We start from the raw sequence: 26,994 nt of genomic DNA, 5'->3' as shown, positions 1-26,994 counted from the left end.
GGTATTTTCATTTTTTAATGTATAGAATGGTCTTTTAACAACCAGATAAACTAGGAGAAAAAGGAAGTTTTCTCTTTCACACTTTATCACCTAAGGTTTTTTTTCCATTTACTAATATCTGGACATTGCTACCATTTCTGGTGGAGAACGTCTGACCTATGCTCTCACTCAAATTTATTGAGGTGAAGAAATTTATTTTTGTTAGAAACATGCAAATAAAAACCAATGACAAGTGAGCAACTGCTGTATTCAATAGCAGCATGATATTTTTGTAAGTAAATTGCCATTCTGTATAAGTAGGCCATATACTCACAAGTGTATTTTTGTTCCACAGGTAGTTAAAAAATGATGGCTACCCAATTTACAAAACAATCAACATTTAGTGATGATAGCTTGTGAGCAGTATAAACTGTATTAGTACTGTCACAAAATTCAACCAGTTCATTATCTGTATCTACTATCAAGCTCATTTGTTAGTTCCTTAAAAAAAAAAAAAAAAAGAAAAAAAAAGAAAAAAAAAAAAAGGAAATCAAATTAGGAAAAGGAAAAATTTTTTAAAAAGAATTCTTGAAAGTTTGCAAAAATACAGTGATTTTTAATTTTATGGACACCTAAAGGGGAAAAGATTTGTTGAGCATGTATTTTTTTTTATTATCAGATAAACTTTAGCTCAGTGTATGTGACAACATTGCATGGTTGTGAGGTGAGCTATAAGCAAATTTCAATGTAACAGAACTGATTAGAGTAAAGCAATTTAAAAATTTTACACGATTGAAAACCTACTTCTCCCCCCTACGAAGTGTCCTTGTGCATTTTTAGTTCTCATGGAGAAGCAGACTGCTCAATATCCCGTGGTCCCATAACTCTCATCAACTTCAATGGAAAGCTTAGGTGTGAAGCACCTGCAGATACCAACACTATAATCTGAAGAATGCTAAGAAGCATGAGATCTCTCCATGGATTAATTACAAAAAAGCACGACAAATGAGTATTCCATATTAATAGTAACTTATATTGCAGAATAAGTTCCAGTATATTTAAACAATTTTACTATATTGCAGTCATTAATTTGATGACCTCACATTCTGCAGGTCATCAGCTGCCAGTGAATTAGCTGCACAATATACTGAATTATCACAGCAAAAATGCTCATTGGTCTTTTTTTGTTAAGTATGATAGATCATTTCAGAAAAAAAGAAAATAAAAAAAAAAAGCTCAAGCACAAAAAAAATCAGAAAAAATAAAAAAGCAAACTTTTAATGTCATAGCTGACACAAACTTACCTCAGTCCAGTTGCTCACTGTCCAGTCGGATGGGCACAAGACATCTCTGTTGCATGACAAATGGGTCTTTGGTTTAAGCAGGTGCTGGCATTCTGTGACAGCCAATGCCTGCTCATCAGATCCCACTGTTTGGATGCAAAGTACAGTTCGCTTCTTCTGTCCTGTCGGGCCACATGTTGTTGAACATTTCTGCCATTCACCTGCCCACCATCTGACAAACAGAAATGTAAGAAACATTGCAACAATAACCCATCACTAGTGTATTAAGGATAGCCTTTCACACCCAGATTTCAGTAACTGCTGGGCAGCTCAGCAATCTTTTTTATCTTAGTATCTGCTTATTGTTACCTCAATACAGAAAGAATTAACAAATTAGAATTTGTACTTTGTTCCTTCAAAATGGAAAAATCAGCCCCTTATATTTGCCTCTCCTGATCACAGATGGTCTTCCAGAGCAAACTGTACAATCCTTCACTAAGTGAAAGATAAATGTTTTCTCTAGTGCAATGTTTTCCAAGTAATTTGGTTTAGTTTACCATAGGCAAGAAAATAGCTCCAAGCTGCAGTATAAGAAATCCAGCCCAGATGTGAATTCCTAAGTCAAAAAATGCTCCAAGGTACTATTGCTTCTTGTTCCTGAGATTTAAAGCAGGTCATGAAGACAAAGCTTTACACACACAACAAAAAAATCCCCACCAAACCAACCAAAGCAAAAAACACCAAAAAACATAATGTATGTACTTAGAAAATGACTTTCTGTCTAGAAAAAATTGTTTTTGAATTAAAACCAACATTACACTTTTGCACTTTTTTTTTTCTTTTTTAGCTAAATGAACTTTGAGGAAACTAATTCCATACTAATGAAAACATCAAAGTTCCACAGCAGGTTTATTAACTGTTTGTAGCATTCATCTGCCTCAGTCACAATTTCCAATCTCAATGCATTTCTGGCTTCTTTTGTTTGCCAACAAGCCCTTTTCTCCCCTTCCTCCATAGTTTCCATTTTCCTTGACAAATTTATTCTTCAATTGCAAAACAAACAAACAAACAAACGTCACTGATTTGGAAGGCAATGATAAGCATAATCATTAAGAAAAAAAATATAAGGACTCAGAGCAATCAAGCTATGCACACAGCTCTCTTTTGCAATCTTCTAGTTTACTCCGGGGAGCCTACACCTTCCTTCTTCTCTTCAGTTATGAAAACATATTTCGTTTCCTTTTAAATTACACTGTAAGCCCTCTGAAGCACAGATTGTTTTCCAAAATGCTGTGGAATGATAGCCCACTGCCATAAACCTGTGTGAGCCCTCTGGATACTGCTATAATAAAAAGAGCACATTATTTATCCTAGTCTCTTGCCTTTTTTTAGAGTGCCTCTTTCTATTTTGGGCTTCTGCAAATAACCAAGGAAAAATAATCAGTTAAAAAGAAAAAAACAAGTACACCTCAGATGAATGTGGCAATAAAGAAGATAAAAATATGTTATTGTAACCTGAACCAAGTAATTTCAGGGCTGTTTTCATCTCTTGCATCTTCCTTCCAATTCTCTTTATCATCTTAGGTATCTTGTAAATAGTGCCTCCAAAAATGCAATCTCAAGTATGCAAATTGCCCTATTAGTTTTAATGGCACCAGATCACATATTTCTAGTTACAGAGTTGGCTCCCTCCCTAATTTTCACATGGCTCTGAGTAAGAGGCCAGCAGTTTGCAGGTTTGAGTACTGAACTCTAAATAATGAATTATCACTTTGCTACAAAATCTATCTTCACAAGTAGCAGTCGTGCACTGGTAACAAGCTAATGTACATGAAACATTTTTCTAAATAAGTCATGAAATTAAAAAAGTGTTCTGAAGTTAATAAAATCCAGAATCAAGACTATCTTATTCCACCTTCATGCCAATCTTCATCTACATTTACTCATGTAACTTTTTCTATTGAGTATTTCCTCATTCAACACAGGTAATAGACTGTACTGATGAGATAATTTTCACTACACACTATCCCAACATTTATTTTTTTTTTACTGAAAGTTTATTCTCATCAGTAAGTGGAGTTCTCAGGGGTGTATAATTCTTACTTTGATTCTACTTCATATACATACGTCATAAACACTCTGTCATGAGGACTTCTGAACTTCAGAGTTTCAGCGGATGTGGAAGAAAGGCAAATTAAGGAGGGTGGAACATTAACATCCACTCATCTGTTCTTTACAGGATAACTCAAAGCAAGTCTTGGGCCACAGAGTAGTAGCACCCAAGTGACAAGACACCAGTCCTGTAGGAGCTTCTACTGTCTCCACATTGCAGAGACATGACTGAAATTGGAGACAACTGTTGAACAAGTAGAACTGACGCAGTGCCCACATAAGCAACTTCTAAATTGAGATGGCCATGCTGACAGACTTTCCAGCTTTGAGTTGGACAATGAAGGGCACTCCCAGACAGACTTAGCTTTAGGCATATTATAAAGAAGGATTTTTTAAAAAATTACATTAAAAGATGCTTGGCATAGAAAAGGATGTGGGGAAGAAAACCATATATAGCTGTGCTGACTGTGAAGAGAATCTGAAGTGAATTGGCAGAAACTGAAACCTGATGGGCTTTATCTAACCCTTGTCCCTACCTCTGAATGCCATTTCCCATGGCATTCACCATTACAGCAACTGGGAAGTTCTGAAATATTAATGCATCTCCTTGTCCCTGCAAAGCAACAGGACTGTTTTATCACCATCGGCATGCATGGCACAGCACAGAAAGACTGTTAACTAACAAACTGTAAGATTTAGAGAACTAATCTGAGTGGGAACAAATTTTTCTGGGGCTCTCAAACTACAGAGTATTCACTGTATAGTGAAAATGCAACTTCGGTTGACTGTCAGTTGCAGCTGGAAGCACTCAAGCTTTTCCACAGTCCAACAAAAAGCACTTGACAATGCACCCAAAAAATGAAGGATATGCACATAAGAGGAACTTGAGTCTGTAATAGTTAAAGCAGAGCCCAACAGCTTTTTCTGTCTATGCACAGATGATGCTTACTGAATAAGGTTATAAGTCTTGTTGAGACTTTGTAATCTATGTTTGCTATCTTCATGCTTATGGGGTCGAATATTCAGTCAAACTTAAAGAAAGACACTTCTTGCACTAATATATTTTGTAGAACACCAGGCACAGCAGATACTAACAGGGCACTGATTTTTGGTCTGTTTATAATAATAAGAACAGGATGTTTTGTTCTTATTGTGTTGCTTAACTTTTCTGAAAGAGCACAATACAGTAACAACAGATAAATCTGGACCCAGCAGGAGATCCCAAATACTTCATCAAAATCTATTTACCATTCCTCTTCTCATACATGTTGTCAAGTTAAATAGTCTTAAGGCAATTATCTTCATGGTGGGAGAAAACATTCTATTCAGAGCTTGAGAAGTTAAAATCTCTCTCTCCAAGTACTGCCTGTCAATTTTTATCATGAATACCCGTGGAGCAAAATCCCTGCCTACCAAAGAATTGTGTGGCAGGAAAACATATTCCGTAGCACATTGTGGAAAACACACAGTCACTCCTGCTAGGCAGAATCACTGAAGTTTCACATGAGCAGCTGTTCTAAACTTTTTAACTCTCAACTGTTCAGCCATCTTTATTTTGTTCTTATCCAATACGTGGCACATACTTATTGCAATATTTAAAATACTTGCATTGTTCCAGATTCTTTTAGTAGGAAGTGGGGGAAAAACAAAACAAAACAAAAAAAACGAAACAAAACAATAATCACATTAAGACCTGGATTTTACAGAAGCCTGTCATTTAAATAGTTTATAATTAACTTCCTGAAAAGAATTAATAAGATAAAATCTGGTCTGTGCGAGTCACAAGCATTACTATAATGTTATTCTTTGCCTGTAGATACTATTTGATACATTATCTGATGTTGAGTTAGGGTCTAGTAGCTAGTGACACAGCAGCATGTGTATTATCAATAAGATATCACAGGTTAGAGCAGCATTGTGCAAGAGAACATCCTTGTTGTATCACATGGAATGTTCCCACAAAGATACTGATTTGCTCTTGGGAAGCAATAGTATCATCTAGCAGTTCCAGTCCTGTGGCTACAGCACTAACAAAAGTTCCCAGCCATGCCATGTTCAGTTACACTATCCTCACCTCTAGCACATAATTTAGCCACCTTGTTCTGTAGTAGCTTCACATGAATTCTCAGTTATGCTATACTGTACTGCGCAGGACAGTCACATCATTCTCTACCATTCAGGTTTTCTTTGGAACCACCTAACTGAACTACCTTGAGAGCCTTCTTGCTTTTCAGACAGAGATGTATAACTCATCTGCCTGGGTTCGAGATGGCACATATGTCATGAAGAAGTAAATACCAGCTAAACCCCATGCTGGGACTACAGCCTGGATCAGAGACCAGATCTACTGAGTGAACGGCCTGAGAAGGGTGAATAAAAATCCACTCTGTCCTGTCAGCTCTTCCAGTGAAAGAGCAAGTAACCACCAACAGAAGCCAGTGAAAGCCAGATTCAAAATAAATAAAATCACAGATTCATAGAACAAAATCATTTTGGTTGGAAAAGGCTTCCAAGATCATAAAGTCCAACTATTAAAATGAGTAGGCATTAAAACTGTGGAACTTCTTGCCAAGGAAGTTGTGCAAGAATGAAGTTTTACAGGGTTGCAGGGCCAGTCTAAGCTATTACTGTGGAGATATATTTCTCTAGAAATGCCTTGAGTTAAATGCATTTGGAAACTGGAAGCATATTAGAAGGAGAGATGATTTATGCTTGCTTTGCCTGCTCTTCTTTAAGCATGCAGCCATAGGTCTGCTGAAAATCAGAATAGGGGCGTGATCCAGGGGTTCCTTAATCAAACTATTATAGTCATACTTCTGTTAAGATAAAAATAAATAAATAGATCTAGAAGTATACATTATATAGGTTTTCTGCACTGAAGTTAGCACAATTGTCCATATTTTGCAGTGCTCAGAAATGTAACTGGCCCTTTTCTCTGCAGAGCATGATAGGTTTGAGAAACATGATTCAGATGGGCAATGAACAAGAGCTTTTCTGCCTACTTCACATGCAGTATAATTCCATAATCTGTGTAATGCTGGAAAAATTCTCCTCTCCCACCTTCATGAAGATCCCTAAATAATGCAACTGCTTTGAACGAATGGGTTAACTTGAGCTCATTTGAAATTTTGGAATAAATATCAAGTGTATACATGTTATAAATACAAAGCATCCACACTCACACTAACAGGTAGGTTTGGCTCTCACGTGGTCAACTAGTTGCTAAGTTTGATCTATTGTCTATTCGTATTTCCTTGCAATCTATGGAGAATTATGAGATGTTCGTGGTTCATACTTTTAAAAGTCATTTACTGAGGTTGCATCTGGAAAGATGTAATTCCCAAAGGAAATATCACACAATCTTGTGAAGATATTTGGAAATGATTAATAAAACCAACACAGTTTGCTACAGTAAAGCTTCATGAAAATTGCTGCTGACAAATACAGCATGAAATACTTTAAGGGAATAACTGCAATGACTTTGATCCTGAGTTAACTGGAATTACTAGATAAAGACTTGTATAACAATTGTATATGTCATGCAAAGGGACCTGGACAAACTTAAGCAGTGTGCCACAGAAACCTAGTGAGGTTCAACAAGACTAAGTGCAAGGTATTGCATTTGGGTTGGGACAATCCCAGATACATGTACAGACTAGGACAACTCCTTTTAGGGAGGTTGGAACTGGTTGGTTTGAGATCCCTTCGAACCCAAGCCATTCTATGATCCTATACCACTGTGGACATCATGATAAAGGATTTCCAAAGACAGTAAAAGACAAATGTAGGACATGTCAGTACATAAAGAAAAAAACTAAAATAAATACTGACTATAGCAAAAAATGTGTACTCTGCATTAAATGTACATGTGTACTCTGCATCACTGATGCCTTCTAGCAAATCTGTGCCTTCTTTTCAGCCATAGGCTACTATCAAAATGTTTACTGTGGTTAATTAGTTCACTCTTAATTTGACCACTACTGGGTTTCTGACAACACCTCTGCTCTGGAATGCTTGGAAGCTGTCTTTACGGTAGGCTGTAGATGCCACGCTGATCTGGTATTAGAACCAATACATTCTTTGGAATGACTCTTATTTAAGATTACAAGGGCCTTCAAAGTAATGGTACCTTGGTGGACAATCCTTTTCGTAGCACTTCTTCTGTCGTCCATTTGGCTGTGTGGCTGGGTCACAGAAGGAGTTCTTGATCGCTCCACCTCCCTTCCGCATGCAGTGGGCAATCTGGCGACGCACCCCTGTAAGAGACAAAATTGGAAGAGTAATCCCTGTAGGCCAGGGACAAACTGCAGAAGCCCTCCAGCATGAGGAGGACACTGTCTACACACCACATCCCAGAATACAGAAAGAGCCGTGAGATGTTTTCAGGAGTAGAAATCAGTTCTGCTGACGACTGAGCTAAATCAGGTACATGTGTCCTTCAGTCAAGCTAAAAGGGAGTTATGCAGAGCTCCAGTGAATCAGTTAGCTAAAGGTACATACTAGAAGGAACTTATCTCAGTGAGTTGTCACTCTCAGAAAGATTCTTATACCCCTGAAATCAGTTGAATTGAAAGAGCTGTGAATGTTTTTTTTGGATTTCTCACAGAGAAGAGACAACAGGGCAGCAGGAGGCTATTCACAGCATGTGGATTATAACTGTTCTTTACTTTGTTCTCTTGGAACAGGCAATTACACAGAAAACAAACCAGAACGTTTCACTTCTGTTAACCCTATGATTGCTAATGCTCAGTTCTGCTTTTTAAAAGTTTTAAAAATGATTCAAATCTTGACCTAAAGCAACAACATCATAATACAAAGGAGAAAATCTGTTTTCTAAATAACTGATGCACAGCAGATAAGAGGCAAATCACTATAATGGAGAGAGATTCCATATGTGCAGTTTAGGTTATTTTTTAGCAGTTTCAGTCACACAAACTCCTGCTCATCGAAGAGAAAGAAACCAGAAACAAAATACTGCATTATCCCAGTGCAAACCTAAAGAAAAGCATGCACCAGAGGAGTTCTGCAATAATTTGATGTTGGTCCTGTGCTGCAAATCCAGACAAATGTCTGGGATAAACATGATTGAAGAAATCATGTTTGCTCACTGTGTTAACTGTGCCATTTATTCATAGCAATTTATATGCAGATGTTAAGGTACTATTTCTGTGAGTTTCATCCCTCTCCTGGGAAGAAATGGGCTTAGTAGCACTATTACTACATGTCAGAGGTAAATGTTATGTATTTTGTGATATATTTAAGATCTAAGCTTTTCCTTTTCTCATATCTCCCAGTAATCAGCATGGGAGTCTATCCAGAAGAAAAGAAGAGAAACTCAGATACAATGCTGCTTGAAAAACCATGAAAATATTCCTCTATGCAGCATTTTCTTCTGATCCTCTATGCAATGTTCCCTTATAAGACAATTAAAGCATACATCCTAGAATTTCACACTAGCATTATGGCTGGCTTGCCTTAAGCGACTTTGCAGCATTCAAAAACACATTTCTCTCCAAAATTAAACAATTCACATACATAAATAAAAACAGGAAAAAAAACAGGCTACTAAATCTAATAGTAAGAAATCCAAAGCTATTATCAGAGGTAATTCTTCTTAGAAAAACTGAGCATGGTGTGTAGATACACACCATGGTTATGGTCAGACATCACTGAAAAAAGCCTTCAAAACAAGAAGAGAAGTCTTCCATGCATATCAGGGTTATTTCATAGAAACAGACAGAAACCCTTAGTTTCTATAGATAGCACCCTAAGATTTCAGGTATATGATACTTAAAAAAGTGGTGCAGCCTTCAGACATGACTAGATCTATGCAACAACTCAATACACTGAGTTTCCACCATTCATAGATAAGAGTTGATTTTAGAATAGAATAGTTCAGTTGGTAGGGACCTCTAAAGCCATCTATCTCAACAGCATTAGTTCAGAATGAGAACTGGTTTCATCTAGAAGAGAGGATTAGAGGGACTGCAGCCCTATGCTTCTGCTAACATTCTTTTTGCTGAGGCATTCAAGCTTTAGAGTATGTGACATGGCAGCAGCTATACGGCAGCACGGCCATCTTGCCCGCAGTGTGGTTGCACATGGCTCTCCTCTTTTTTTGGGGACTTCAATAAACAGAAAGCTGTTTGGTCCAGTGCAGGGACCAAAGTCTCAGGGATCAAAGTCCCGTTTTATGCTACGAAAAACGTAAGTGGAATAGTAAGCTGCCTTCGCATTAGTTGTAAACAATGGAGTTCACAGAAATACAACTCTGACCCTTTCAAAATCATGATATGATACTGCTACAAATGCAAATTAAGCAAGAGAACTCCTCTTTTGCTCCAACAAATTTTAATGTCATTTCAGCTGCTGTAGTTAACTTCAAAACAGCTATAAACCTTAGCAGAAATACTGCTTTGAGGCTGTACATTCTCATAAAACATTTGTTGATCACTGGCATCAAGAAACTTAAGTCACACAAACAAAATTTTTAGTATGGAAGTTATATGAATTTATATTGTAGTTTCAAAATCTTTGATTCAAAATCAAAATTCAAATTCAAGGATGAGTACATATATTTAAAGAAGCCATACATGCATTTTTCTTTCCCATCAGGACGATATACAATTCAGTTACAAAGTTGAAAAGAATTTATATGCTTGTATAGATGCACACACATTTTCTTAGAAGCTGACATCCTAAAAATACAGTGGTGCTTCAATAAAGCCGTGGAAAGAAAGGAACATTGTGTGCAGTTTTATTACGTTATTTCAAGGTTTTCAGCTGGTCTGGAAAATGAGATAGAAAAAGAAAGTTGGACTGGCAAATGGTACATAAACTAGCTTGCATTTGCCTAAAATGACATTTTATGTTTCCTAAACCTCATTATTCTATTGAATATTCAAGTCATCTTTGATTTTCTATGTCACTCTAAAAACATTATTACCACTTCTATGATTAGATGGAATACAATAGATATCCGTAGGCAGTTGATTTTTCTTAACTTTTTTTTAATCTTGAGCAAGTTGAACTAGAAAGCACTGTAAAGATACATGGGTCCCTCTGAAAATAATGACGCCTATTTATTTCCATGGAAATTACAACAACAACAAGGACAAAAACTGGCACAGAAAACTACTTTCGACTCTGCTCTACCAAATATTTTCACACATCTTAATTTCACTTACTCAACTCAGAAAGCACTTCTACCACTCCAAGAAGCTTCAGCCCTAATACTGAACTTTTTAGATGGGAGGTAAAAATTTTCCCCAGGCAAAAATGGTATCCACTGAAAAAACAGTTGGGTTTGAAGGGATTTTAAAAAGAGTAGACACTTGTTAGAAGAACAGCGATGGCAAAAAAGTTGGAACGAGATGATCTTTAAGGTTCCTTTCAACCCAACCCATTCTGTGAAAAGCCAGCTTTGAGTTTGGGCGTGTTCAAAGCTGTGAATGACAAAACTGAACTCCTGCATTCCAGAAGCATATGTACAAAGTGTGCATACAAAAGAGCATAGTAAGAGCCATTTGTGTGAACATGGAATTTTCACTGTTGTGCAACAAATCAAATAGTCCACGGACTTCACTTTGGTACTTGAATGAACAAATTATATCACATGCATGCACAGATCACGTACGCAATACAATAAACTGCCTTCACATTCTTGGCATTATAAAACTTAGACCCATAATTGTGAAGTAAAACACTGTGGCTATTGTTTTCTCAGTCTCAGTGCTGCAAGTTTAGTAGTACATTTCAGTTCAGGAACACCTGGAGGTAATTTTTCAAAATAGACCTGATAGCAGTTGTGAAGAATTTAGAGGGCACAAAGCAATTAACCCCTAAACAAATCTCACAGTTAAGTCCTTCTGAAAAGCTTTGAAACTTTGCCAATCACTGGTGTTATCTATTGAGAAGCAGATTTTGAAGTTGCCTAATATTCTCCCTTAGTTGCAGCTGTGCTGTTTTTTTGCTTCTTGTTACATTCCACGCCGCTCAAAACTAGTCCTACAAAACATAATTCCAGTATTTCAAAAAGGACAAGGAGATTTTGCTTATAGTTTCTTTTGACCATTATTTTAGGAAACAACAGTGGGTAGTCATTCTAGAAAAACAATTAGTGAGGCATTTAAATTAACTGTCCTATAAAAGAAGCTTAAAGTCTTTATATGCTATCTGGCTGGACAGCAGCCTCTGGAGGGACAGCCCACTGTCAGAGGGTTGTCGTGTGCAACTCAACTTTGTGCAACAGTCTGCAGGATGCCTTCTGTAATGAGCAGATCCTGACAGCAATGCAATTCTATACAAAGCAAAAGAATCTGCAGCATGGACTGAGCAAAGCTCATGATTTTTACTGTAAATGATGGCCACAAGAGTTTGTCATGAAATGAAATTACCGAACTATTTTCTACACTACATATAGATATCAGATATTGTCATGTATTCTCATCTTCCCTGCAAACAGCATCAGCTATCTTTGCTACAGAAAACATCGATTTTTCAGACAACATTATTCTCTGCTAAATGACTATGTTGTTGACAAGCCAGATGAACTCGCTCTTTGAGACTACAAGACATATAAGCATGTGAAGGAGATGATGGAAAACATAAGCACATGTACTACTTCTTTATCACAGCTGCAGTGGAGTTGGAGAAGCACATGGGCCAGGGCACAGAAAAATATGTGGCACAACCTTAAGGCGAGAAATATAGGAAAATGCCTGTAAGGAGTTGACCTAAGGTTATTTTGTGAAGGTAAAGCTTAATTCTACGAATACATTATGCATCATTGGAAATTTCCCTTAGAGAAGGAGGTAAAACTGTGGTTTTTTTCTTCTAGATAGAAGAGGCTTTCCTGGACCAGTCTGCTCCTGTGTATGTTGTCCCATTTGCCACTCTCTAATTGTGTTTTCCTCTCTTGGCTATGGAAAGTGTGATTTCATTGTCCTGATCTCTGTGGCTACAAAAGGCCGAAGAGCTCTTGGATTTATCACTGTCCTATTGACCAATCTTAATGTGTGGCCTACAATGAATCTTTAGGCAGGTCCAGGTTTGCCAGGAAAAAAAAAATCTCTAGGTACGAATCAATTTCTCTCACTGGCTATGTCAGTCAGTTTTCAGTAGTTCAGCTTTCTTGGCCCCCCCCACCCCTTTGAACCTGAAAAGCAACTAGTTCATTATTTACCAAATGATGAATGAAAAAGTACTTCAAGGTTATTTCATTATCACATTTAGTCTAAACAAATGCAACTTATTTTTTTTAATCTCCTTGACCCCCACTGAAGGTTTGTCTTCAGTAGAGTTGTCATGCACTGTATTGATAACAGAAGATTATCTTCTTGCCTACTTCAATACACTTTACGTTAGAAGCCTTAAGAAAATATTTTAATGCTTGAGATTTGGCACAGCAGGCTTGTTACTGCCAATGGCACTAAGTTCTGGTTCTAAACAGCCTGTACATTCAGATAAAATCAATCTCATTATTTAAACCTAAGGGGAAGTTCTGCAGAAGTCAGGGAAATATGCTGATTAATGCAGCAACACTGGGAACATTAAGTCCTGCCTTTATTTTTGCCACTTGGTTTCAAGCTGAACTCAAGAGGAACAAATACAATAACGTGCAACTGTGAGAATTTCTGGTTCTACATAAACATTTACTACCATGTCCATTCCTTGCTAAATGAGGCAAGACTTCAGAGTTTACAAACTTCTTTGCTGATGGACCATTAACATTTTCCAAATACTCTTTCCTCTGTGGCTGCGCAGCTGAGCTCCAAGTTTTGCTGTTAATGTGCAGGGTTACACCTAGATAAGCAGAGCTCAAACTCATGTGGAGCCTAGTAGGGCCACAGCTAGCTCAGAGACTCTACCAACAGCATGACTGGTCCACATTCAGGCTGGAGCACAGTCAAATTAAGCATAGAGTACCTGCAGAGAAATGCAAATAGACTGTAATATCTGAACTCTGTTTCCCTAGCTCAAAAAAGATAAGGATCTCATAGAAAAAGTCCAGCAGGTGGCCATAAAGATGGTTAAGGATCAGGAGCAACTCCCACATGAAGACAGGCTGAGAAATCTCAATCTCTTCAGCCTCGGGAAAAGAAAATGGACAGAGCATCTGATAAATGTTTATAAATATCTAAAGAAAGATGGGAGGCAAAGGGATGAGGCCAGGCTCTTCTTGGTGGTGCACAGTGGTAGGACAAGGATTAATGGCCTAAAACTTGTACATAGGAAGTTCCATACTAACATGAGGAAGAACTTATTTACAATAAGGGTGATGGAGCACTGGAACAGGCTGCCCAGAGAGGTTGTGGAGTCTCCTTCTATGGAGATACTAAAGAGCTGGCTGGTTATCTACCTATGCATATACCTATACCTGGCCTCAATCTCTTCCAAATCTTGTGATTCTGTGTATTTCCTCTTGTTCAAGCAATGAATTTAAGCTCTATGATAAGCTTTCCCTTTTGCTTTGGGTAGGGAGTAAGTAAGTGACAATACCCTGACTTCATCACTTACTAGCAGATTACACCTTCCCTGAAGTCTGTTTTGTAATTTTTAGAAGTGTACGTATCTAAGGTGAAAGAGAGCAAAAGATTTGTTTATTCCTTTTATCTTGTCCATCAATGAATACAGAGAACGGAGTAAGTTTCCATGCTTTCATACTGTCATGTACCTCACAGTATCCCTGCAGTGTCATATGAAGAAGTTCACAGTGCTTTGTGAAATGTTTCATTTCTACCTATGCAAAGAAAAGGCCTATAAGCTCAAGAAGTATTTATTAAGAAGCCAAAGATGGTAAAGGGGAAAGCCACTTATTAAATAAAAACTGGAAAAAAAAAAAACATATCCTGCAGTCTTCTGTTTAAATAATCAAGTTAGAAATAAGTTAGAAATCAAAGCCAAATCACACAATTCTTTAGCCAGAAGGTAGTATACCAGATTATAATTTACTTAGTAGGAAACACTTCTGGGAAAAGTGAAGCAGACGTTGAATAAAAACATAATAATCAGTCTAATTTCACTTTTCCTCCCTCTTTTTGTTATCATGACAATTGTTAGATTAAACATCAACCACAAGTACATAAAAGAGCTAAAACATGCAGCATGCCATTAAGCAAAGCATTTGTTTTAAGTACCTAAAGAAAAAGCTTTATTTTGCTAACAAGAAAGCCCATGGTGTTCTGTGGTGAGAAGCTCTTTTCTCAAAAACAAAACATAACCCTACATATATACATAGAAGTTTGCACTTAAAAGCAAACATCAATACATATTTATACACACATAAACGTATTAATATAGGAAAGTTTTTGGGATGGGGTTATTTATGAAGATCTCCTGAAATTCTTCTTTTCATCTTCTAGAATTAAAGCTATTCAATACCTTTTTTTCCCCCAAATCCTTCAAAAACACATTCTTTCAGTGTCCTTCACAACAGGAAGGATTTAAAAACCGTTGCTAGTATAATCATTATTTTGTCATACCACCAACTGGATTTGTTAGGAAATTTGTCTTTATTTTTGAGAAAAAAAAAGAAGAAACCAGCAATGATCACATACTCCAAGCAAAACCCAGGCATTAGAAAGATAAAAAATCTATTTCACATCAGTTATCCAACAGCTATAACATCAACAGTGTACTGATGTAGTTTAATGTACTGTCCTACACCTTAAAAGAAAGTTTTTCTGCTAGCATTTTCTCTTACCAAAGGCAATTTTCTAGACCTGTTGTTAGCATTTCATGGTTGTCATTCTACACAATTGTCCAGCTTAATGCTCCACAAAGAACTACAATACAAATGGAATTGTTCCATTGTACTGAGAGAGGCAAAGATACACAAGTTTCAAAATCCACTGAAATATTTACCGAGAAACACACGAAAGTATTTTTTGTTTTTTGAACAGAAATGAAGGGTAGTTTTTGTATTTAACATACCTGAGTTTAGAACACCTACACAGAGAAACAAAAGGTTACAAATCAGTACCTCTGTGAAGTAGGATTATTACAGATAATTCTGAAAGTGTGAGGGAAAAGAAATCTTGATTTTCCAGTTTGGCTCATGGACACTGAGAATTTCAGGGCAGGTACTGAAATGCTCATAGACACTAAGAATTTCAGGGCAGGTGCTACAAATACTTTCTCATCTTAAATAGGTTTGTTATCTTATTTTAAAGCTAAAATACATTCTTACATACAAGCTCTCTAGCCAAATGCATGTAAGAACCTTACCTCTTAAAGAAAAAGAAATGACAGAAATGGTCTAGATCATTTTAAGGAAAGTAACAAAGACAATAATAGAAAAAGAAAATATGGAATTACCTCTTCCACAAGTAACAGTGCAGGCTGTCCACTCTCCATACTGCCAAAAATACTCTGGCTCTCCAATCTCATTCTCATGATTTTCTTCTTTACGAACAGTATATTCATACTTGATCCCAGGGTTAGTCTCTTGAAAAAGTAGCTGGAAAAACAGTACAGCTCACTTAATCATTTATCATTACTATAACCTTCTAGCCCAAAGCTTTTGAAGTATGACAGCAAAAAAAAAAAAAAAAAACCCAACAAGAAAACAAAACAAAAAAAACCCAAAACCAAACAAAAAACAGCAAAACCAGCAGGTTTAAAAGCAATCTATTTTGGAGCCCACTACCCGTTCAGAAATACAGACTGGCAAACCTTTCATTTGTTTGCTGACAATGGCAGACATGTTTCTTTTTAAGACACAACCGTTTGCCATGCAGTTTTGAAAGCTCATGTGTAACTGGGCCAACAAAATTGGTACCTATTGACCATGAGATAACGCAAAGTCCATTCAAGGCTCTGGAAAACGTGGCACTGATTAAGAGCTACTACCTACCATTATAAATGGTAATTACCCTACCCATATATAACAACTGTTAAAAAATGTCCAGCAGGTCAGAAAGCTAGAGGTTTTATTCAGATTATTATTATTTTTCACCATTTCCAGACGAAGAAGAAAAATTCCAAGTAGAGCCACTTGTGAATATCACCATTTGACTGATAGGAGAGAGGTGAGAGAATCTTCAAGGGATAAACTACTGAGGCAATGAACTTCTCCTCTTCCTTCTAAATGGTTTCATTGGATTTGATTCCTGGTGGTGACAACTGAATACCCACTACATGGATCCTCTCCCATGACCATAATCAAAACATACATATGACACAAGACATACATATATTCAGGTACAATTAATTGCTTTCTCAAGCAACATGTTTCTTTCCAAAATAGTTCAAATGATTTTTTAAACATAGGATGCTAGTAGAGCAGTCTATATAAAAATACACATATTTTTCCAGCCTCTGTTTTGAAGTCTTCATACATTCAGCTGCTACCCAAACCCAATGGGCTCTGCTAGAGATCTGCTACTTACCTGAATCCATATTGATTCATTGGTGGGTCCCGGAGCTGTCAGATTTTCTAGATCACCTGTCCTGTCATACTGAAATATTGTTCCTGCTACTTTGTATTCACCATTCCACTGGATGATAAAACCTCCATTCAGGTAATATTTTTCTGGATCTTTACTTCGCACAGCAAGGAAATTGCCTGCTTCTGCAACTTCTGTGACTCTGATACCCCTTGCGCCTTTTGGAATTAATCCAATATCAACGTATCCTAAGAGAAAAAACAGATACATGGAGGTAAACAAGAAAAATGTCATTGCAGTTTATTCAAGATATTTTAAAACACTAGATTTGCTTGGGAAAAAAAAAAAAAAGTATGTATATATTAGTGCTCTCATGGAGCTTTTAATTTACATATTTATATATTCTTTTCATTTAATTAATGGTGGGACTTTCCAACCCAGATTTTCCAATATCAGTTAGAGAATATGCACTATGTTTCAGCAATTATAGGGGCATTTAGAAAGGATATGGATGTGAATGCTTTCCTGAGCTGTGCCACATGACATTTACTTCACAGTTGAGCATCTGCATCTCTGCAACCATGCCCAGGGCTCTGGCATAGTGTAACCATGAGTACTCTGGAAAAAGACTAGGGAGTCTTTGGTTAAGAACCTGTTGTAGTAAAGGTTTTTTAATTTGTAATGAACATTTTTATCTGTCATCAGTAGATGTAGATTATTTCCCAATCCTGAAGTCTGAAGTCATTAAAGTTCTCCATGACTGTTTCCCTTAGACAAACTAGCTACATAAAACATGGAAGCCATTCACGTGCAAAATCGTCTGTAAGAAGAGGTTATTGTTTTGTGTGTAAAGAATGAAGTCAGAACACCTGCTGGAGAGTTTTGTTTGTGCACAGGGGGGTTAGGCTCTGTGATTCTCACTCTAGAGAGAACTACTGAAAGAAAAACATAAAACAGAAATTTTACATACAAATTTGAACACAAACTGAAATAGCTTTCTTGATGTTGCTCCTGACTGAGTTTTAGAAATTGGAAGGATGACAAGCTCTACAAACAGATACCCTAGGAATGTAAGCTGCAGAAGTTTGGTTGCAGTGTAGGTATGTAGTTCCTCATCACTCACAGCTGTTGTCACAAATTAAATTCTGAGAATCACATCCCCGTCACCTCTCTTGTGAAGTAAGCTGATCAGCTTTGATTACACAGGTGTAAGCCATACAGAACTTCAGAATCAGTGGTACACTTAAAATGCTGGACAATTTCAGTAAGTTACAGCTTCACAGAATCACAGAATTGTAGGGGTTGGAAGGGACCTCCAGAGATCATCGAGTCCAACCCCCCTGCCAAAGCAGGTTCCCTACAGCAGGTCGCACAGGTAGGCATCCAGGCAGGTCTGGAACATCTCCAGAGAAGGAGACTCCACCACCTCCCTGGGCAGCCTGTTCCAGTGCTCCGTCACCTCACTGTAAAGAAGTTCTTGCGCACATTTGTGCGGAACTTCCTATGCTGCAGTTTCCAGCTGTTTCCCCTTGTCCTGTCTCCACTCACCACTGAAAAGAGTCCGGCCTCGCCATTCTGCCCCCACACCTCAGATATTTATAGACCTGGATCAGGTCCCCTCTCAGTCTTCTTTTCTCCAGGCTGAACAGACCCAGTTCACTCAGCCTTTCCTCATAGGGGAGATGCTCCAGGCCCCTCACCATCTTTGTGGCCCTCTGCTGGACTCTTTCCAAGAGATCCCTGTCTTTTTTGTACTGGGGAGCCCAGAACTGGACGCAGTACTCCAGATGAGGCCTCACCAGGGCAGAGTAGAGGGGGAGGATCAGAGGATCACCTCCCTCGACCTGCTGGCCACGCTCTTTTTAATGCACCCCAGGATGCCATTGGCCCTCTTGGCCACAAGGGCACACTGCTGGCTCATGGCCAACCTGTCATCTACCAGGACACCCAGGTCCCTCTCCGCAGAGCTCCTCTCCAGCAGGTCACCCCCCAACTTGTACCGGTGCATGCAATTATTCCTCCCTAGGTGTAAGAGTCTACACTTGCTTTTGTTGAACCTCATCCGGTTTCTTACTGCCCAGCTCTCCAGCCTGTCCAGGTCTCACTGAATGGCAGCATAGCCTTCAGGTGTGTCAGCCAATCCTTCCAACTTCGTATCATCAGCAAACTTGCTGAGGGTGGCCACGATCTGCGTTTTGATTTTATCAGGCAGCACCATTTTTTTGTTTGTTTGTTTGTTTAAAAATGGTGTAGGTAATTATTCCTGGATATATGGTTCCACCTGTCAAGATTATCTAGAGATGTGAGATTCAATAACAGTCGAAATGTCAGCTGGCTAACCTGCATACTGTATTCATTAAAATCTGCAGCATCCATGTTGTAGGTGCTGTCATATGCCTGTGCAATGGCAACTCTCAGATGCTATTAATCTTTCAATTTTTAACAAAAATTAAATCTGTATCTTCCTAATCGTGGGAAGATTATATGAATGAATCCATACAGCGCTTGTAGGCACATCGCTACTGGGGCTGAAGAGCTTGTTTCTCTTTTCCCTTTGCTGTAAGTCAGAAGAAATTTCAACGAAGTACTTAGCACAATATTGCAGATCAGATTACAATCGTTCTATTTCTCACACCAGCTCCCATCCTGCTCTCCAGTTTGTCATATATGTGAGTTTCTTACTTAAAACTGAACATTCTTGAAGCACGATTTTCTTCTAAGCCAGACTTTAGGTACTATCACAAAAATATACATGAAACAGCACAGGCTTCCCATGGCAAATCAGGTTTGCAGATCAAAGTACAGTTGCACGCAGCCTTTCCATGGAATAGAAGGCGCACTGCAGTGTGTAACAGTAATGGGGAAAAAATTATAGCCTAAAGACAATCTCTGAAGTGAGGATGCAGGAGAACTTCCAGTCTCTCAGATTCCTATCTGCATCATGGCTGTGTCCAAAATTAATCTCAAGTGTGTATCAGGCCTCTGTGTGCATTTGGGCAGCAAGGGACTGTGCAAAGTGTTGAATCAGTTCTAATCAGGTTGTTCACAGGGTGCAAGAAACAAGATAAACCTCTGGGTTAAAGTGAATGCAGTCACATTTCCTCATTTGCTTGTCAGTTCAGGAAAATTCAGTCCTCCATAGGACCTAGCTCTGCCTTCTGCCTAGCAGAATCATCTCTCCTCATCCCTGTTGCATAATCCCTCATTTCTTGATTTTTAAGATTTAAAGGTTCCTAATGAAAATTTGAAAATTATTTTCCCCTACACACAATGAAGAGAGAAGGCAGAACAAATCTCTGTCCTGACCACCACCCTGTCCCTAGCCACTCCTTTTTCTTTTCCCAAGATTCCTTTGTTTGAACTGCAAAACTTTCTTTTTGTTTATCTATTTACTCCTCATTCTGTCTGCCACAGTTGTAAACCCGTCATTTGCAACTCAGCCTTTCTTCCACCCTAACACTTTTCCTTATCAAGCAGCAGAATTTATTCTCTTTCCATTGTCTGCATGCCTGGTCAGTGCTCTTCTGTGCATAGTAATATTCCTCTGCAGCCAATGTGAGTAACAACGGAGATTTAGAATCACAGTATCATAGAATTGCTCAAGTTGGAAAAGACCTTAAAGATCATGAAGTCTAATCGCAACCTAACCATACTACCCTAACTCTAACTGCCCTTTGCTAAACCATGTCTCTAAGCACGACATCCAAATGGATTTTAAACACACCCAGGGATGGTGATTCAGCCCCTTCCCTCTGGAGCATATTCCAGTGCTTAACAACCATTTCTGTAAAGAAGTTTTTCCTGATATCCAACCTAAACCTCACTGGTGCAACTTGAAGTCATTTCCCCTCGTCCTGTCACCTGTCACCAGTGAGAAGAGACCAACCCCACTCTTGCCGTAAGCACCTTTCAGGTATGTGAAGAGAGCAGTAAGGTCTCCCCTCAGCATCCTCTTCCCTGGACTAAACAGCCCCAGTTCCTTCAGTCGCTCCTCGTAGGGCATATTATCTATATTTACCTCTCTTTAAAATACTCTGATGTTCAATAAGGCCAGGGTGCTGCACTTGGGTTGGAGCAATCCCAGGTATTGTATAAATAAAACTGGGGGAAGATCTCCTTGAGAGCAGCCCTGCAGAGAAGGACTTGGGGGTCCTGGTAGATGAGAAGCTGAACACAAGCCAGCAGTGTGTGCTTGCAGCCCAAAAAGCCATCTGTGTTCTGGGCTGCATTAAAAAAAAAGGGGTGACCAGTAGGGAGAGGAAGATGACTGTCCCCTCTCTACTCAGCTCTTGTGAGGACCCACAGTACTGCATCCAGGCCTGGGACCCCCAGTATAGGAAGGATATGGAGCTCTTGGAACAGATCCAGAGGAGGGCCACTAAGATGATCAGAGGGCTGGATGCACCTCTCCAATGAGGAAAGACTGAGGGAACTGGGTTTTTTAGCTTGGAGAAGGCTCTAGGGAGACCTCAGTGTGGCCTTCCAGTACTTGAAGGGAGCGTATAAACAGGAGGGGAACAGCTGTTTACGAGGATGGGTAGAGATAGGACAAGGGGGAATGGTTTTAAACTGAGACAGGGGAGGCTTAGGTTAGATATTAGGAGGAAGTTTTTCACCCAGAAGGTAGTGACACACTGGAACAGGTTGCCCAAGGAGGCTGTGGATGCCCCATCCCTGGAGGCATTCAAGGCCAGGCTGGATGTGGCTCTGGGCAGCCTGGTCTGGTGGTTGGCAACCCTGCACATAGCAGAGGGGTTGAAACTCGATGATCATTGTGGTTCTTTTCATCACAAGCCATTCTATGATTCTATGATCAATCACAGAAAAACCTGTGACTGCCCCAGCCCAGAACCTTCAAGCTTTCTACCCTAAGAGTGCAGCTGGGGCAGCTTAACAGACTTGCTAATGAATCTCTTGAAAACAGTGTAGACTGAATACTGGCAACAGCTGAGACCATTTGTGCAAAATCAGAGTTCTGATTTGTTTTTTCATCACAAAAATCTAATGGAACCCATTACGCTGATAAAACTGTCTCTCCTGTGTTTGGAGTCCCTTCTGCCCCACCCCCCAGCAAGTTTTCCCATTTTGCATTAAAAGGAAAGGAAAAGCATTTAAAAGAAACTCCAAGTGAAAATACAGATATATATATATATGAACAGGTAAGACTTCAGGCAAAAGCGATCACTCTGCCGTTCAGTGAAAGGCTGTTATTAAAGCTCTTTCCCAGTACTCCATTAGTCTGTCCCGGCAACCTCGCTGATTTGCAGACACACTGTATACTGCTACAGTATCAGAGTCAAAAAAGACCCAAATTCTGAGGAAAGCTTTAGATTAGAATATTTACCCTTGCTTTATACTTCCCTGTGCCACTGAACTTTCAAAAAACCCTCAATTTTTCCTTCTCAGTTGATAGCAGTAGATATCCTGAGCTTTGGTCCAGTTTCATTACCTGCAATGAATTTATGACCCCAAAATCACTGCATTTACATGAACTGTTCAGTACACACACAGTTATTAATCTTTCTTGTAAGACAGAATGTCATAGTACTTGTAAATCAGTCAAGAATCAGCCAAATGTTGTGAGCATCAGTAAGGGCCATACAATGCCTTAAAAGCTGAAGAGCCTGCCAACCTCTGCCTTTCCTGACACGTTTTCTTTTTTTCTACAATAGAAGTAGAAGAGAAAGTAGAAGGGAACAAAAGAATCTACAGAAGCAATCAATTTTATTTTTTTTACTTTATCTAAAATGATGAGATAATTTACTTAACATTCAATACACACACATACAACCTACATGGTTGCAGGCCTCTTCAAGTTTTATTGGTAGAATTCCGATTTGGAGGGGTATGGAAGGAGTATATCTAAGTGCACAATGAAAAAAAAAATATTAAAAGTGCTTTCCCCCAAAATTGTAAATTCTAAATTATTTGCACAAATAATATTTTATTAGGTCTAGTTCTCACTCCCTCTTCAAGACTTTTTGGCATTAATTCATTCCCCACAAGGCAACTTAAGGACTGCATGTCTCACTGCCATCGGTGAAGAAGGGCTCAGACTTGAAGTTCTGATGCAAACCTCTGTAACATAGCAAGGGCTCACTTTTCCACTTTTCCAGCCCAGAAGCCTACCGCAGAAACTTCTACAACAAACAGATGTGCAAAATTCTGCACAAGGAAGAAGCTGTACGTGGTCACTAAAGCCAATGCTATCGAATTTGGGACACTTGGAAACACTTGGTCCATTGTTTCATGAGTGCTTTGCTTTGTCTAGAGATGCAGTTAATATTTTCCAAGGGCATTAATTACACTTTCTTTTTGGGTTTTTGTCAATATCAATGTAAACTGCACAGGACCTGTTAGTCTCTGACATCACTTTTATCAGATGAAGTGAACTTAAAAAACAGTTCACCAATCTTTTCAGGCACACGCAAGTTACTTGTGAAACATCCTATTGGTATTTCCTATACAGATTGATCATTCAGTTCACAATGAAAAGCATTTCTTAAGCCTTTTTATGTGGATAAAAACTTCATCAATAGAAGAGTTTAAGTAAAGAACCCAATTTACCAAATCCTTCACTTTGATTAAACGTCATTTTTACTGTATGACAGGCAGAGCCATCTCCCAAGCAAACTCCACACTGGTCTTCAGTGGCATTGGAATTTATCTCATAATCACAGCCAACAGCCTAGGGAATTAAAAAAAAAAAAAAAAAAGACGACTTTCAGAATACAGTCTTCACAATGAGGCTTCAGCATATATATTACATATAATATTAAAAATATATATGAATATTTTATAACATAAAGAAACTAGTAGTAGAGATCATGTAGGTGAAACTCCAATGTATAAATATGAAGTCAAAAAGAACAAAAATCCCACAAACACCACTAGGCCATGAAACATATATTAGTAACTAGACACATATCTGATCTGGAAATATCCCACTAAAATGATCTCAACTTTTTGGACTATCCAAAACATCTAGCATTCATGGCTGCTCTCTTACATCATGACACAACCATGTATTCCCAGAAATAAAATGTAGTAACAGAAATGAAAGACAGGGACTCTCGCCAGTGCCTCAGAGAAACCCCAGTATTTTATCCACAGAATAACACCAATATTTCACAGTGTTTCTTCAACCGATGTAGAACAAAAGCTATGCACAGGAAAAGATGCTTTGAATCTGTATTAATAATGGCACGTAGGGCAAGGATTACTTGCCAAGGATTCACTTTACTGAACATGCTGAACTTAGACAACTGTACCCAGCCAAAGCCAAAAGGCATGACAAATAATGACAGACCACTTTGTGATCACTGTGTATTGTTTTGTAGCAGTCCTACTGAAGAACTACTACTGTAGACAAATCTCCTGAAAAGTAAAACTTTTCAGTAGGCGTCAAGTTTTACAGTGTCTTCTTCTTCAGCTTGCCAGCACAGGGCAATGTTTGGAAACTTTAAAAATCATACAGCGCAAAATAAAAGCTAGATTGTTAAGTACTGTTAAGCTTTGCACTTTTTAGACTATTGCTTTTCAGAAAAAGGTGTATGCGTAACAGCACTCAAGCTCCTTGATATCATAAATATCTTTAAATCACAGCTGCATTTCAGCTACCTTTGTCACAAATGAATATCAATGAATTCTGAAGTATATTAACAACCCTTTATATCAGAGCCTATCATCATTACTGAGGAGCTGGCTGCAGCTTCCCAACTAAATGAATCTCCAATTGCATTGTTCCATGTTTGCTGTGTGTATCAGCATGGATTCACCTGTAATGTACTCTCATGCAGATAGAGCACATTTGGCAGTGCTCCACATTCATCTATTTGTTCACCTAAGGAGCATGCTACAACATTTGACCTGGTTCTCCTGGAACTGAACTTTTGAGTTATACATAATAAACACTATTTACTGATATATTTTTTTTGCTTGATTTGAAGAATACTTCGATAAATAATTTTGTCTGCCTCCCTGCACCTTGAAAATTACATCTGGGTAATCAAAAAATTAAAAAAAAAAAATTCTCAAAAATTCAGGGTAAATTTTGGGGCTGAAGAGAGTTGTTTTCAAAACCACACTGAAGTGCATCAATACTTACGTTACTCCCCATTCTCTTCTCCCTCCCATATTCTAGATCAATCTGAAATTACTTTAAGATTTTGACATGAATTAGTGCATAGTTTAAATTCATCAGATGTTACATTTCTTGATTTATTAAGCATGTATTAAATAAATAAAATCCTATTTAGCTTAGAGAGAACAGATGCAATTCTGGCAACTCTTGGGCACATCCCCACCACAAAGGATGTAGCTGGTTGGCAGTCTGAGAGAAGAGACTGGGGACAATTGTCCCTTCTCACAGTCTGGCTGGTGTATATGGATACTGCCACGTGCACAAGAGATTGAGGGGCTGCTATCCACTTGTGTGTTACCACTTCAGCCTCAGTCCCAGTATAGTATTCACACTTCACAGATTCTAAATTATTTACTAGTAAGGGTTTTATTTTTTTGCAGTTTTGTTCATTTGTTTTTGCCAGTGAAAGTCCACAGTGCTTTATGCTATCATGACATCAAGCTAAACTTGCAGAACACAAGCAGAGCCTGGTTGTGTCTAACACTTAGTGGTTGTCAGCAATGTTTGAGACATATGGAAGTCTATCATCGCAGACTCCCTATGATTTAGATGAACAGCAATAAGGCATATGGCAGTAGATGAAAGTTTTACTTTGCTGATTTTTGTCAAAGTAAACTTTCAGGTGCAAAACCTGCCAACTTCTCTGATATCCCCTTGATGTATGAAGATCTGTGTATCTCTCTTTTGATTCTGATCCCCTCTTACCTTCAGTATATCAGCTCTTGTAATCTTCCACAAGCTTTTGATAGGAAAGCCTATCTGTTAATCTAGGTACAAAGCCTTCTTCACATTCTGCTATTTTTTCCTGTCAATTTCAGAGGAAGAAACACCTGAGCTTTTACTCTGTGCACCAGTGATTTAATGAGCAGCTACAGGAGCTCCAAGGAAAGGCCTCAAATTAATGATGCCACTTTATATAATAATATTATCACTCACATTTTTACAGAAGTTTCAAAAAACACTCATCTGTCACTTTAATAACAGCACTTCATCAGCACCTTTGATGCCTGCTATGAAAAACAAGGCTGTGCCAAGATGTTCTCTCTTGATTCACAGAAGGCCACTTTAAAAAAGAGGGAAAGTTTATTCTCTCTGTTAGTGATGTGTATTTCATAGATATATCTGAGCACTAAGTACGACATTTACGAGAAGTACAGAATGTTGCAGAGATAAATACATGCTAAGAAGGTTCATGACTCAGTTTTTACCTCCAAGCACGTAGCTGCTCAACCAGAGATGGATTAAATTGTAGTACTCAAATGAGGTACCCATATCACTCAGACACAACTGTAATGAGTGCAAAATGATTCTTCATCTGGCAAAGAGGTCAGACTTGTTAGCTAAGGATGCAGTACAATTTATATTTCGCACCTCCTAAGAATGTAAAGAGATAGGTACATAGCTATCTTTCTTCACAAGATGCATTTTCCAGTGTATCTACTGTACTGTCAGCACACTTGTTAATAGTCTATAAGAAGTTAGTAAAGTCAGCATAATCAGTTTTATCATTAGACCAAGGTAGTAATGAACCACTCTGGGAAGTCCTGCAAATTGAAGTTTATTTTCTGTTCTGTGCACACATTTACTGTTAATCAGAAAGCAGGGGAGAAAATGTTTCAAGCGGACAAAATATATATGAAAATGAAAAATCCAGAAATAGAACTCCATCACTGCATGTTTTACTACTAGGCAATACTAATGAGTGTTCTGGAGCTTCTCAATCAAACTTCTGGGAAAGAAAGCAAAAAAAGATGCTTTCAAATTTTAACATCTTTGTCAAATAAGCACTTGCTTTTAGAAAATGCATATTCTTAAAATGGTTTCTTTTCACCTCTGCTGGCTGCTTGCTTGAGTAGTTACACCCGGCGTTCGCTTAGTGTGAGCTGTCAGTCAGACATTCTGAAATCACTGAACATATTTCTCTTGTGAGTACTATTTAATCTGAAAATCTCAAAGACTGAACAAGTCCTCAGCTACTCTACTCTACTGGCACTGCTGACCATGTCCAGTAGAAGCTCCACAGTATAGCATCATATGATCACTTTCCTGACGTCAGGGTGCCAATTAGTGTCTCTGCATGGGCTGCATT

At 38.4% G+C, this 26,994-nt stretch overlaps 1 protein-coding gene across 1 annotated transcript in view; it reads right to left on the bottom strand.

Moving 5' to 3' along the window:
* Nucleotides 1–26,994, bottom strand: part of ADAMTS12 (ADAM metallopeptidase with thrombospondin type 1 motif 12) — a gene marked incomplete at both ends in the record, with an annotated part of 174,450 nt that overhangs the window by 18,739 nt on the left and 128,717 nt on the right. Inside the window, 5 exons of the mRNA XM_079548724.1 lie at nucleotides 1,284–1,494; nucleotides 7,504–7,630; nucleotides 15,693–15,834; nucleotides 16,766–17,010; nucleotides 23,330–23,450. Coding sequence (XP_079404850.1) covers nucleotides 1,284–1,494; nucleotides 7,504–7,630; nucleotides 15,693–15,834; nucleotides 16,766–17,010; nucleotides 23,330–23,450 — 846 coding nt within the window. The remainder of the gene's footprint in view (nucleotides 1–1,283; nucleotides 1,495–7,503; nucleotides 7,631–15,692; nucleotides 15,835–16,765; nucleotides 17,011–23,329; nucleotides 23,451–26,994) is intronic.

Source organism: Tetrao urogallus (assembly GCF_951394365.1).
Source record: "Tetrao urogallus genome assembly, chromosome: Z".
NCBI lineage: Eukaryota > Metazoa > Chordata > Aves > Galliformes > Phasianidae > Tetrao > Tetrao urogallus.
Note: the sequence above shows the minus strand (reverse complement) of the source record. Positions and strands in the feature narration are given on the sequence as shown.